Source organism: Syngnathoides biaculeatus, chromosome 17 (assembly GCF_019802595.1).
Source record: "Syngnathoides biaculeatus isolate LvHL_M chromosome 17, ASM1980259v1, whole genome shotgun sequence".
Classification (NCBI taxonomy): Eukaryota; Metazoa; Chordata; class Actinopteri; order Syngnathiformes; family Syngnathidae; genus Syngnathoides; species Syngnathoides biaculeatus.
The window spans coordinates 21,496,070-21,510,823 of NC_084656.1; the positions used below are offsets into that span (position 1 = coordinate 21,496,070).

General features: G+C 47.2%; 1 protein-coding gene across 9 annotated transcripts in view; it reads left to right on the plus strand.

The window, feature by feature from the left end:
• The window catches only part of LOC133491243 (disabled homolog 2-interacting protein-like), a 92,603-nt gene that overhangs the window by 74,689 nt on the left and 3,160 nt on the right, over positions 1–14,754 (plus strand). For 8 of the 9 annotated variants that reach the window (XM_061802226.1, XM_061802225.1, XM_061802229.1 and 5 more), the window contains 10 exons: positions 5,157–5,301; positions 6,102–6,246; positions 6,341–6,577; positions 7,461–7,662; positions 9,648–9,838; positions 9,935–10,337; positions 10,411–10,878; positions 11,465–11,602; positions 13,768–13,970; positions 14,057–14,144. In XM_061802226.1, the coding sequence (XP_061658210.1) occupies positions 5,157–5,301; positions 6,102–6,246; positions 6,341–6,577; positions 7,461–7,662; positions 9,648–9,838; positions 9,935–10,337; positions 10,411–10,878; positions 11,465–11,602; positions 13,768–13,970; positions 14,057–14,144 (2,220 nt within the window). The remainder of the gene's footprint in view (positions 1–5,156; positions 5,302–6,101; positions 6,247–6,340; positions 6,578–7,460; positions 7,663–9,647; positions 9,839–9,934; positions 10,338–10,410; positions 10,879–11,464; positions 11,603–13,767; positions 13,971–14,056; positions 14,145–14,754) is intronic. The other variant, XM_061802227.1, reaches the window with a different exon arrangement.

The following is a 14,754-nucleotide window of genomic DNA, read 5'->3' on the forward strand; positions in this document are numbered from 1 at the left end:
GCAAGAGGCGCAAACAAGCATTTTTACCCATCCATCCATTATCTGCCGTTTTTCCGGGTCGGGTCACGGGGGAAGTAGCTTCAGCAGGGATACCCAGACTTCCCTTTCCCCAGTCACTTCTTCCAACTCTTCCGGAGGGATCCCGAAGCGTTCCCAAGGCAGCCGAGAGACATAGTCTCTCCGGCGTGTCCTGGGTCGTCCTCGGGGTCTCTTTCTGGTGGGACATGCCCGGAACCCCTCACCCGGGAGGCATCCGAATCAGATGCCCCAACCACCTCATCTGGCTCCTCTCAATGTGGAGGATCCCGGATGACCGAGCTTCTCACCCTAACTCTCAGGGAGAGCCCGGACACCCTGCAGAGGAATTTCATTTCGGCCGCTTGTATCCAGGATCTTGTTCTTTCGGCATTTTTACCATCGAGTGGTGTGGCCCCAGCCTATACAGTCCATAGTATTGGACTTTTTTTTGGGTTGAATTTTCATTATATTCCACCCGAATCAGCACCCAACTGTTCAATACCGCTTCAGTGGGTTTGACGGTTGCGTCTGTACAATTGTGAAGGGTAAGGTCTGTGCAAAGTATGATGTCACACTATCACAATCCCACAAACCTGCCCAAGGTTTACGTGATCCAATTCCGAAACTTTCTGTATTGGACAGAATTGCACTACTTTTTGAAAATGTGCCTGAATAAAACTCCTCTGACGCAGGCCAGAGGCCTCAAATTAACAGAGCTATTCACAAGTGATAAAAAAAAGTAGCCTTAAAAGTTGCAGCCTTAAATCCACAAGTGAAAGTTTTGCTCAAAAGTTGTAGCCTCATAGGAATGAAGTCATAGCCTGGAGTTCGTAGTCCCAAAGTCGAACTGCAGTAAAGGAAGTCTCTCACGTGGAGGTCAGAGCTCTCAAGTCTTGGGCCTCAAGTCAAACGACTACACCTGAAGTTGTGTCCTGGAAGTTGTAGGCCAAAGGTCGGAGCCCGAAAGTCTGAGCCCTCGAGTAAGTTTAGTTACACGATTACATAATACAAGCGAGAATCCAAACGGTATGCAACCCTCAACAGAATGACCGCATCCTCCTTGTGGCTTTCCAGTCTCTGGATTTACATACTGCAAGTGTTGGTAAAATTAGGACAGGAAATGAAGACATTGTGTTTTTCTTGTTGTCGGAGACCAAAATAACTCTTTTAGGCGACTGTCATCGTTGTCTTTGTCTTTTGCTGCCTCGTCAGCCGCCGTCTCTCGACACCGTCGAGGAGCTTTTTGAAACCTCCTTTGACTTGATCGCGGTTTGTTGGCGCAGTGAGTGATTAGCGCTTAAGAAGCAACGTCTATCGTTGGCCGATTGATGAGGGAGAAGTCGGAGCAGCCCCCTCCCCGGAGAGACGTTTACGTCTTTAATTACTTTGCACGAATTCTCTCCTTCCGTGCAGAGCATTCGGAGCTCCTTGGCACGTCCCGGGGGTGGCACGACTGCGGCGGCAAAGTCGAGGGCATTTGGAGGTCGCCTATCGTGTCCTTTTGACCTTAAAATGGCTTCATGTCAGCGTGTGCGCCTGTGGGGCTATGTGGAGCCCGTCAAGTATAATGCAGCGTTATTAACGCCCGTTTATTTTGAGCATTTCCAGTGCAGAATGAACATTTTATTGGAAAGGAGACAAAGTAAGCGTTTCAGAAAGTGGAGAGTGTGAAGCATAATAATGCATTTCCCAGAGATAAGGCGTAGCGACACGTTAAGATAAATGTGAACACGCGTGTTTTAAGAATATTTTTGGTGCAAAACAGACATTTTATTAGAAAGGAGACGGAGGACAGCACAAAAAAAAAAAGACAAAGCATCGCATAAAAGGGGAGACTCTGGACTTTAAAGGTCTAGTGTCATCCCTATAAACATTCTAAAATGTAAAATACATATAATATTGTTTAATTCAATGTCTACACGAAAAAATAAATATGAGCGGAGAGCAGGACGCGCCCCTTCTGACACGAAGAAAACATCTCACAACCGAGATAAGTGTCCGGGGCAATATTACGCTTTTGTTTCGAGCCATATTTAGATGACGCGAGGATCACGGCCAAACCACGACGAGCCACCCCGACCGACAAGGCCGGTAGCGATCCACAAGGCCCGCTTAAGACTTCCGATGCGCACATCGACACATTTAGCAACCCTGATTTATGGATTACTCCCCCCCCCCCCCCCCCCCCAGCTACTGTTTTTTTTTTTTTTTTTTTTTTTTTTTTTTTTTTTAGTAGGAACAACGACCGGAGGTAAAACTAATAGAAACAAACGAGTCCACTTGAGGGTGGTCCTGCCAAGTACGTCACTTCCTGCTTTTTCCCTCGAGAGGATTTTCATGGCGGGAGTTAGAAAAACCCGTATACGTCAAAATCATATTTTGTGGTGGGGAAAAACAACGCATGGGTCCATGTCGGCTGCCGTTTTTTTTTTTTTTAATTAATAACATACTAAAAATCATGCATTTCTTGACAGTGGCACTTTAACAGTGTGGCTTCCAGAGTTAAGGCATCGTAAGAAATTATTATTATTATTATTATTTTTGCTACTGTGTACTCAATAGGATGTAACAAAGAGGCCAAATTTAGAAAAGTTTTTTTTTTTCTGTTCTCTTGCTCATTCGTATCCCTTTTTAAGCGTGCGTCACTTCTATTTATTTGGTGTGTTAAAAAAAAAAAAAAAAATCAGCCAATGTGTGTCGAGAGTTATTTTTTTCACACACACGTACGCCAGTCAGTCGCTGCGGCAACGGTCCCGTCCCCATCGATGCAGTCAGCGGCAGCCATTTTAAGAAAATATTCTAATAATTCATCTGCGTGCCCGTCCACAGAGAGCAACTCGAAACTCTTTTCATTAGATGCCACGAGCCATTTCTTCAAAACCACCCTCCTTATTTTTGGGGGGGAGACAAGCTTGATGCCTGATGAGATGTGGCAGCAATACAAAGCGCGTTCCACTTCTGCTTATTAGCGTCGAAGCGAGTGCACGGATGGATGGGTGGATGCATGGAGGACAAAAGCCAAAGAAAAAGACTCGCAGAAGCCACAAAGCGTACCGTCAGAATCTCTGCATAAAAGCCAGAGAACACTTTCAAACCTCCACCGCGGCAGCCATGTTTGTTGTCGTCTTGTCCCTAACCCCATCCCGTTTTCTTTTCGACGAGATTGTGTTTGACGTCTATCAAAACATTTTTCCAGTTCATTAAAGACTGGAAACCGCGTAACACGGGTCTCTCCGATACAGATCACCATGCCATTCCCTTAAACTCACCTTCTTCTTCTTCTTCTTCTTCTTTTCCTTTCGGCTTGTCCCATTAGGGGTCGCCACAGTGTGTCATCGCAAATGAACGCATATTTGTTTGGTACAGTTTTACACCAGATGCCCTTGGCCTGGTATTCCCAGACGGTCTCCCGTCCAAGTCCTAACCAGGGCCAAAAACCCGCTCAGCTTGCCAGAGCTGACCAGATCGGGCGTTCTCAGGGAAGCGTGGCCGTAAGCTATTTCCTTAAACTCACCAAAGATTCAGAAATCCAATAGCACAAGCAAAATCGCAGTTCCAGTAGCTGTCAATCAGACAATTACCGTTTTGGTGCTGAACCAGTCGAGGTTCTGGGTTAGGCTACCAACAATCGCAGCAGCAGAGAGAGCAGTCAACGGCAATAAGCGTGGGGGAACAAGACTTTTAATCCCCCCCAAAGTGAGCAGCGAGCGTTTGTGAACGTCAGACCTGTTTTATGAGTCTGGCAAATCGGTAAAAGATGCAACGTGGAAGGGTATTTCTTCAAAGTCCGCTGCAACTCTCCCAGGACTTTCCTCCAGGAAACAAGGTACAAGAGCTGAATAATACGCTCCCAAAACAACACTTTCTGTTTATTAAAACTGTGGAAAAAAAAAAAAAAAAAAAAAAAAAAAAAGGCCAGCGCATCAAAAGAAGTATCATTTAAAGTGCTGCAAATCCTGACCAAGCACAAAAAGCACTCGGTCGGTGGGAGCTGCGAGTAACGCCGCCAATTGCGAGGAGGACCCAGGTGCAAATACGAGTGACCAACGGCAGTCCCCGGTGCTGAATAATTTAGTCGTTCTTGGCGTCAGAGATCTGGCTCCAAGAATGTAGTAAGTGAGATACAAATCAGGCTTGGAACCAGGCAGGCGGCAAGCTGCGACTGAACATGCAGAGAGGGAAGAATTAGTAGAATCAGAGCCGGATATCCTCTAAGACGGTACGCAACGGACTTGATTTGCTTGTGGGGTGGAGTCAAAGACATGTAGCATATTGCTGGCTGGCTCCAAAACGTCCCATTTCCAATAAAAATACACGCTTAAAAGGGAAAAGAGGTGCGAAGTTCGAGATGATGAGACGACGGATCTGATTCATTCCAAGACCATAAGAATAAGATTGTGGGATCGCAAATTTCCAGGTTTGCGCAAACACTGTCGTGGTAACGGGGTGGTGCGATAGCTGGAGTTGGAGCGTCACATCATTTTTGACGTTTTATGTTTTGAACTGGTGTAGATCCAGCATGCATGTGCTTGTTAGTGAATATAAAATATATCGTTGACTCCATCAACGATATTTACATTAAGGACACAAGATCGTTCAACATTTTCATAAACAAGACTTGAATCATCTTTGAAGTTTGCAGAAATTTCATACATGACTTTTGTTGAGGACTCAAAATGATCTGATGTGCTCCCAGGAATTCCCGATGGACCCGCTGATACCGAACGATGAAAAGGTTTACTAAAGTAATGTTTGTCAGATGAATTGAAAAGTCAAAATTTGATGTTTGTTCACACCCAAGGATATGATAGAATCGCGGTAAATGTTTACACGCCGTGTGTTTTGTTTCGATAATGAATTGAATTTGAAGATTGGCAGTCAGTCTTCTTGGATGTTGATTGAATCAAAGATTCAAAGACGTCTTTGATGTATCCATAAATGCATACATCATTGAAGACTCCAAATGATCTGACGCGTCTCAAAACATGTCCTGTTAATCCAGACTTGAAATTGACTTACAAATTCACACATTGAAGAATCTTCTTCGGTGTTTACTCAAACACGTGCGTGCACGAGGATCAACGAAGACAAATAACGTCCGACCCCCGCTCCCGTTCTCCCCCCCCCCCCCCCCCCAGGACTTCCTGACGGACCTGATGATGTCGGAAGTGGACCGCTGCGGCGAGAACGAGCACCTGATCTTCCGGGAGAACACGTTGGCGACCAAAGCCATCGAGGAGTACCTCAAACTGGTGGGCCAGAAGTACCTGCAGGATGCCCTTGGTGAGGGTCCAGCTTCAACTAATCGTCGCCGCGTGTTGACTCCAATCTTTTGGAGTTCCTCCGCGGCCGAGGCTTGTTTGTTTAACGCGGCGGCCCGTCTCAACGGGACGACTGCCCGAGAATATCGGAGCGGCCTCGTAAATTATGCATCGCCGCGCTGGCGGAGTTTTTTTGCCGTTTGTTTGACGCCGAGCTTAACTGTGGAAATCTTTGCACATCTTAAAATTCTCATTCGACAATAATTAAAAACAAACAGGAAAAAAAAAAGAGAGAGAGAGAGACGCTGGTTCCCTAGCTGCAACCTTTGCCTCCATTTTCTGTTTTTGTGTTTCTTTAGCCTCAAGCTAGCTTTTCTTTAGTTGGCGCTTCCCTTTGGTATAGATATAACAGTTGCTGTCCAATGTTTGACTACCCCTAAAACACAACTTCGTGGAGTACGCCAGTATTTACTACAGTACCGATAAAATACTGCAATAGCGATTGGTGCAGCCCCACAAAACGTTGAAAAAAAATATCTCCACCTTAATTGGTGACAGAAGTCGGACCCGGGGATTGACAACCCTCAAAAAATGACAAAACAACACTTTCTGCATCCCCGTGTTCATTGCAGTAACACGAAAAAAAAAATACTTCCGCAGTATTTGGAGTCAGAACTGGGATCCAAGTCCGGAACAGCCCCACCAAACAAAAGGACCAACTTCCTCTTCAGCCTTTATCACAATAACATGCCACAACAAGATACTTTCAGATACAATTTCACTTGTTCCTGACTTACTCGTGGTATTTATCTTGTGGGTAAGGCGAGTTCATCAAGGCTCTCTACGAGTCAGACGAAAACTGCGAGGTGGACCCGTCCAAGTGCTCCTCGGGGGACCTCCCGGAGCACCAAAGCAACCTGAAAATGTGCTGCGAGCTGGCCTTCTGCAAGATCATCAACTCGTACTGGTGAGCGGCGCGATGCGGCTCCGCAAATTCCCGCAAACGCAGCGTTCAAATTGATTTGGATTTTTTTGTCTTTTTTTTTTTTTTTTAACTGTAGCGTTTTCCCGCGAGAGCTGAAGGAGGTGTTCGCGTCGTGGCGGCAAGAGTGCAGCAACCGCGGCCGGCCGGACATCAGCGAGCGGCTGATCAGCGCCTCGCTCTTCCTCCGCTTCCTGTGCCCGGCCATCATGTCGCCGTCGCTTTTCAACCTGATGCAGGAGTACCCGGACGACCGCACGGCGCGCACCCTCACGCTCATCGCCAAGGTCACGCAGAACTTGGCCAACTTCGCCAAGTGAGTCGTTGAAGGCTTTTGATTTATGACTTCCACCTGCATTTGGTGCCTAATAAATAAATGACACGTTGTGCATTGAAAACAACCACACATATAACGCCTTCTGCTAGCTTATTGTTAAAACACCGTGCAAATTGCCATAGACGGGCAAACTATTAACATCAGTAGTTGGTGTTACCACCTTTTAAGCAACAGATATTTGAACACAAAGGGTGCATCAACACGTGGACGGACAATATAACGTTACTCATTGGCGTAGTTTGTTCTGTCCTCTGTGAAAAATGACTATTACTGCCACTGACCCTTAAAAAAAGAGTGGATAGCGCATCCACATCGAGCGGTGTGTCGATTGATTGGCCGCCATCTTGGTGCTCCCAAAACGTGTGGAGGACACGGTTTACAGGTCGCATTGTGGCGGAGTTTTTCCTCCAAGTTTGGCATGTAGAATTCAAACTGGTCATGTGAGCTTGACATTTTTTCAGTTCTGGTAACATGAAGGATTTTTAAATCGACTTGGTAAGATCAAAAAAAAAAAAAAAGGCTAAGTGCAAAGGAAAGACTTATAACACCGTTATTACCAAGAAACCTTGTATATTACCTAGGGCTCAATTTCCATGACATGTTAATTTTTCTCAAAATACGCTGTGAAGCACTATCATCATAATATAGCATAAAACTAAGCATTTTTTGTCATAAAAACATTAAATTTGAAGTCAGTTAGTGAGATATACTTTTGGAAATAAGAACTCGCAATGGGAAAATACATGCTAAACGTATTGTTCATTAGTTGTCCCGGCGACGTAAATATTATTGAAACACCGCCGCATGCTCTACTTGCTTTTGATTTTGGAGTGTCAAATCGGGCTGCCGCCGTCCTTCTCAGGTTCGGGAACAAAGAGGAGTACATGTCCTTCATGAACCAGTTCCTGGAGCACGAGTGGAGCAACATGCAGCGCTTCCTGCTGGAGATCTCCAACCCGGAGACCATCTCCAACACGGCCGGCTTCGAGGGCTACATCGACCTGGGCCGCGAGCTCTCCACGCTGCACTCTCTCCTCTCCGAGGTGGTCTCCCAGATGGACCAGGTACGGAACTCGGGCGCCCCGTGAACGTGCGGCGGTGCCGGCAGATTGGGTTGATGCTGACAGAGGAGTGCAGAGAGTTCGAGACTAACCCTCAGTAAATATGACGTAGCTCGACTGTGACGTTCAATCCTTTTGTAGGCTTCAAAACATTCGCAGATCATTTTGACCTTTTCTTCAAGATTTTATACTTTTCTGCAACAATAATGTTCCTCGGTTTTCGAAGTATGTATGTAGGTGTCTGAAACAATAAGATACCAAAAATCATTACTTGTACTCATAACTCATTGTCGCCATTAATAGCCTTGTCCATCAGAAGGTCCAGACTGAAAAACTACTTTTTCAGAATCAGCTTTAATAGCCAAGTGTATTAAAAAAAAAATAATAATCTATATTTTTTTAGGGTAAGCAATTGTTCAAACTATACTAATCACTTGTTGATGCTCCTCCGGTTATTAATATGGTTTAAAAGTGATATACTGTATTCAGGCACATATTAATTTAGCATTGGGACATTAATTCTATGCTAAGAGATAAATGTGTGGTCAATGTTACCATTTTAGTGCGCTAAGTACTTATTTTATGATCAAAAGGACGAGATGTTTATTATTTATATTCTTTTGATTATCAATTTTTTGTGAATTTCTCTCTAGGCATTATCTGTGGGTGTATTTCCTCTTAATTCAACACATTTCTAAATAATTGCACGTGATGAATCCCGGCAATAGAAACGTCGCTAATTTTCAGACGTGAATTTTCATCCGATACTTTTATGAGCACATTAGCACAGTCACTGGCACGCTCGTGAATTATTACAGGATACGAGTTAGACTCGACACAATATTTTATCCATCAGACGGCTCAGTATTCATCTTTTTTTGTTTTGGGTGTCTACATTTTGTTTAAAAAAAAAAAATGTCTTTCTGTACTCGGATAATTTACAGCAGTTCGCTCCCTGGAGTCGTGCACCGAATGTTTATCGGGGGCTGCTACGTAAACAGCACGGGAGCAGGGAACACTGCGAAAGGCCGTAATAATGTTTTTTTTGGGGGGGGCACATTCGCTCCGGCAGCAGATGGGGATGCTGGTAATCATTAGATAAAGTCTTCCATCTGTTGGGGGGGAAAAAAATGAATTTCAATTATTCAGGCATCAGTCGGTCCTGGCGGCTTTTTGTAAATCGGCGCTCACCAGAGCAGCTTTTCTGACGCTGCCACGGAGGCCCCGAGCAAAATCGTGATTTTCGGGCCAAAATAATGGATTATTGACAGCGAAATGTACTTGATTACATTCACAAGGGTAATAGTAGTGTGACTATTACTTCCTCAAAATTAACATAACATTTGATTACTTTTAAAAATAAATGTTTATGCGTCTGCGATTGGCCGGCAACCAGTTCAGGGTGTGCCCCGCCTCCTGCCCGTCGACAGCTGGGATAGGCTCCGGCACTCCCCGCGACCCTTGTGAGGATAAGCGGCAAAGAACTTGGATGAATGTCAACAGAACTCTTGGATGTTTCGTCTAAAAAAAAAAAAAAAAAAAAAGTGGGTTAAAACCATAATTATGATTTGGGAATTACCCACATTTATTTTTTATCCAATCAGCCAAATGTGGCCATGAACGAGCTTAGAAGTAGAATGTGATTAAAAAAAAAATTGTGTGTGTGTGTATGTATATATATATATATATATACATACACACACATACATATATATAATCCTGAAGCTAGAATTTTATGACAAAATCAGAGGGGAATAAATAAAAACAACCGTTGGAAAGTTTCATAGTTGGACACAAATGGCCAGGATAGAGCCCCAAGAGTTTTAAAGTCAATACAAGTAACAACCTTCATCTAAATGATTAAAATTACTCCGTTCTTGCTCACAACAACAGGCTGTTTATTGCTAGGAGGCCCCCTAGTGGTCACGGGGCTCCTTAGCAGGTGCTGCCTGACGCTACTGACCGAACGCTGTTTCCTTCCTTAAAAGAGCGCCAACTCCAAGCTGGGACCTCTGCCGAGGATCCTGCGGGAGGTGAGCGTGGCGCTGAGCAACCCGGCCGGCGTCCACGCGGCGCCCGGGGGGTCGCCGGAGCAGACGGGCTCGCCGCCCGCCGAGGCCGGCGGGTGCAGCATCTCCACGGGCCTGCAGAAGATGGTCATCGACAACGACCTCACGGGGTAAAACGAGATGGTGCCGGTGCCGGTTCAGCTCTAACATGTCGGCCGTTTTGAACCAATGATGAAATCATATCGCCGCACCTCTTCCCATCTCAGATTGGTGGATTTCACGCGGCTACCCTCCCCCACCCCTGAAAACAAGGACTTGTTTTTCGTAACACGGAGCTCAGGGATTCAGCCTTCCCCGGCACGCAGCTCCAGCTACTCCGAGACCAACGAGCCCGACCTCGGCATGGCCAACGGCAGCAAAAGCCTGTCCATGGTGGACCTGCAAGACCCGCGCAGCCTGGACGGCCTCAGTCCCGGCCCCTCGGACCCCCCGGCGGAGGTTCCGGTATCCGTGGGAGGCTGGTCCGCCAGGGCGCCGCAGTGCAACATCCCCGGAGGGCCCGCCGTACGGAGGCCCGGCCAGACCCCGACCACCCCGAGCGCGGAAAGCGTCCCGGGCCGGCCCGCCCAGCTTCTGGCGCCGCTGTCCTTCCAGAACCCGGTCTACCAGGTCACTAGGAACGATCCCTCGTACTTTTCGTCCTCACGTCTTGACTCTTGCGCTTCTCTTTCCACCCCACCAGATGGCCACGTGCCTTCCGGTGTCCCCTCGGGGTCCGACCGACTCGGGCTCCGAGTGCCACAGCTCGGTCAGCTCCCACAGCAACAATGAGGACGGCCCACCCGGCGGGAGGCACCCCTTCCTGAACCACGGCGGCGGGAGCAGCGGCGACGAGTACGCCCGCCGTTCGGGCGACTTCACCCGGCGGCAGCTGTCCCTCAACGAGGCGCAGCACCAGCCGGGCGTACCCCGGCAGAACAGCGCGGGCCCCCAGCGGAGAATAGACCAGCCCCCGCCGCCCCAGAACGTGACGCGGGGCCGCACGCCGCCCGGTCTGCTCAACGCCGGCGCCTACGCCCGGCCCGGCTCCGGGGGCGCCATGATGACCTCGTCCCCCGACTGGCCCGCGGGGGGCCCCCGCCTGCGGCAGCAGTCGTCCTCGTCCAAGGGGGACAGTCCAGAGACCAAACAGAGGTCGCAGCACAAACAGGTACGCGGTGACCCACGTCGGCGGACGCCTGTTATGAAATCGTTTCTGAAAAGCCGACGTGGAGGAGGCGCCCCGAGCTCATCCAATTTGCATGCTCAGCACTCTGATTATTAATAAGTCATACTCACGCTCACGTGCTCGCAAGGTGAAGGGAAGTAGACCTCCTCGCGTGGGGGGGGGCTAACAGCTGGTGCTGAATAAGCATAAATGTGTGCGTGTGTGTCGTTGCAATGAGCGCAAGTGTTCCCCCCGCTGGATCATTATTATTATTATTTTTTTTTTTTTATCCTGTCGACTATAATACGCCCTCCGGTGTGGGAAAGGAGAACCGCGCTTGCCGATGCACTTTTTTTTTTTGGAACGCCGACGGAACAGACGGGTCGTTTTCCGGGCGTGTTGAGGAGTTGTGCGTCCATTCCACCCGCTTTTTCTGTTTTCAAGCTGTGCATTACGAGCTTCTTTATGTTGTACTTGTGCTTTTGTTTTGCACGTCTCCAAAGAACACCCCCCTCAATCCCCCCCCCCCTCCACACCCCCACCTCTCCGCTCATGTGTGTGTGTGTGTGTGTGTGTTGGTTCCCACTAGGCCCCCTCCCCAGTGAACCCCAGTGCGCTGGACCGCACGGCAGCGTGGCTTTTGAATATGAATGTGCAGTATTTAGACCATGAGGCCATGGAGCACGACTCACTGAGGCACAGAGAGGATCTGACGCAGGTGCAGAAGGTAACCTGCCTTTACCCCCCTCCCTCCCTTTTCGCCTCCCCTTCTTATCGTCCCAACCCCCCACGCCACACCGGCCGGCCCCTCGGGGGGAGTTGGTGTTCGTCCTCAAATAGGCGCCGCGCCTCGATTGATTACCGATTGCACGGTTGGCTTGAAAAACGAGCGCACGGCCTCAAATAAATGCGTCGTCGTCGTTAAAGATTTATTACACAGCAGCACTCAAAATAACTGCATTTTGGGAATAGCTTGACTAAATTAGCGCGGTGCAAGTGACCAACTATTGATTTACATTTTTTTTTTTCCTTAATTTTGTTGGTTGCTGCTAACTACAGAATTTAATAATTAATACATGTATGATTCTAAAATCTTCATAATGTACAAGTATGAATGTAGTGTCATGTGTCAACTTTATACGTGTGCAGTATTCCAATATACTGTACATTACATTGCAATATTGGGGGTCATTTTAAAGTACATTATAATCATGCATCAAATACATTTTTACAGACAAAACTGCTGCTGCTCTTCTTGTGATGTATTATGTTACAATTTTGATTGGTTACTCATAAATTGCATATTTTAATAAAATGAATATTTTTAAAAAGAAAAATTCTAAAAATAAATATTTTAATTTAATAGGTTTTCAATGATTTTTTAATGTATTTGACACAATAAATGTCATCTCCATTTGTTGACAAATATTTGAATAAAAAAGCAAAATGCCACACCTCCGATAAATAGGTGGTGGTCTTGGTTTATGATGTTTAAAATCAAATCCAATCAAATAATTAGGACAGCACAGTGCAGCAAATGCTTAGAGCAGTGGCCTCGCAGTTCCGAGGGCCGGGGGTTAAAATCCCGGCCCCGCTTACATGGAGTTAGCATGTGTGGGTTTCCTGCTGGTGGGCACTCCGGTTTCCTCCCACGCAACATCAATTGGACACGAAATTGCCCCAAGGTGTGAGTGCGACTGTTATCTATCTCCACGTGCCCTGCGATTGGCCGGCGACCAGTTCAGGGTGTACCGCGCCGATAGCTGGAATAGGCTCCAGCGTTCCCGTCACCCTCGTGAGGATAAGCGGCTAGATCATGAAATCATGAAATAATACAGTGAAAATAATTTTTTAGGTGTTCCATTTCTGGGAAAAAATAAAAAATACAAACGGCAACACTTTGAGGAAATTCAGTAGAAGCGTTTGACATGAGAGGACATGCAATGTGTGTTTATGTGTACGTTTGAGTGCGGTTGTTTGTTTTTTGTGTGTGTACATTTGCTTAGCAGCCTGTGTGTGTGTGTGTGTCTGCATTTTTGTCCGCAACGGGGAAAAAAAAACCATACGTGCTGCACCCGCGGGAGGCGCTAGCGTTCACGGGGGATAGAGTGAAGGAACAACGCCGTACCGAATGCTTCTCAAACTGGGCCCTGCAAAAAAAAAAATATTGTATGTTTAGGCGGCACGGTGGAACAACTGTAGAGCGTTGGCCTCACAGTTCTGAGGTCGCGGGTTCAATCCCGAACCTGCCGATGTGGATTGTGGATGTTCTCACCGTGCCTGCGTGGCTTTTCTCCGGGTGGGCACTCCGCTTTCCTCCCACATCCCGAAAACACGCAACATTAATTGGACACTTCAAATTGCCCGTAGGTGTGATTGTGACTGTGCCCCTGCGATTGGCTGACGACCAGTTCAGGGTGTACCCCGCCTCCTGCCCGTTGACAGCTGGGATAGGCTCCAGCGATCCCGCGACCCTTGTGAGGATAAGCGGCGGGGGAAAAAACGGATGGATGGATGGATACATATGGAGACCGCTGCAGCAACAAAACAAACTTAATCAATTAATTTCTCTCGCTTATTTAGCTTTTGGGCCATTTAACAGTTTGGATATGATATCACACATATCACATCACGTAATTATTATTATTTATCCACATTCAACCTGGACTCCATTTTACGATTTAATTTTCAAATGTATTCACAAAAAGAGATCTTTATTCTAGTAAGATGATGTATGACTTTTTACAAATGTCTTTTTGTTCTTATAATGACATTTTTCTTGCTTATAGCAGTTATGGTATAAAATATTTCCCGACTGTAAAATCCTTAACGAGCGAGGCACGCATCGGCTATCTTGACCCGTCCTAACCCAAATTCTTCCCACTGGTCCAGTACCAGCAGGAGATCGCGCTGCTGCAGGAGAAGCTGCGGGCCTCGGTGCAGAAGCTGGAGGAGTACGAGGCCCGTCTCAAGGGCCAGGACGAGCAGGCCCAGAAGGTCCTGATGGAGTACCAGGCCCGCCTGGAGGAGTCGGAGGAGCGCCTGCGCCGGCAGCAGGACGACAAAGACCTCCAGATGAAGGGCATCATCAGCAGGTTAGGGGAGAAACCGCCGAGCCGAGCCGGGCCGGGCCGGGTCGGGGTCCGGGCGGCGCCGTCTTGACGCCGGGCGCTCCGTCCAGGTTGATGTCGGTGGAGGAGGAGTTGAAGAAAGATCACTCGGACATGCAAGCGGTGGTGGACTCCAAACAGAAGATCATCGACGCGCAGGTAACAAAACCTTTGCCGGCCACGGAACAAAAATTCTGAAGTTAGCGAGGCCGCCTGGCGGTTGCGAGCTTCGGATCTGGAAAAACTCCAAAACAAAATGAAAACCCTCGCAAGGAGCACGCAGGACATGCTAACGCCGAACCTTTTGTTTTTCATTGAGACAAGCCCATTTAAAAACAATAATTACAAAAAAAAAAAAAATCCCTCACAAATGTGGTCTTTGGACAGGCTCGTCCCAAATTTCCACGAGAATATTTCCAGTCATTTACAATACGGGAAACTTGAACAGATTAATAACATTTTAATTCCCTACCATGTGGAAAAAATGGAATGAATGGATTCAACTAGCCAACGTAGAGCTGTAAAAGAATATAGAGCTCGTGCACGTGACGTCATTTCACGCCGCCATACTGCAGGTCAAAAAGAGCTGCTCCACATCAAACCGGAGGAGAATATTCACAATGTCCGAGACTTGTTGTTGCCGTTGGTTGTCACGACGGACGAGACAAATATTCAAATCGATCATTCTATGGAAAGACGAGAAAAGATCGATGGATTTCGGGAATTAAACAGTGCCCAACCAAAATACGCACACGCCAGGAATTATTAA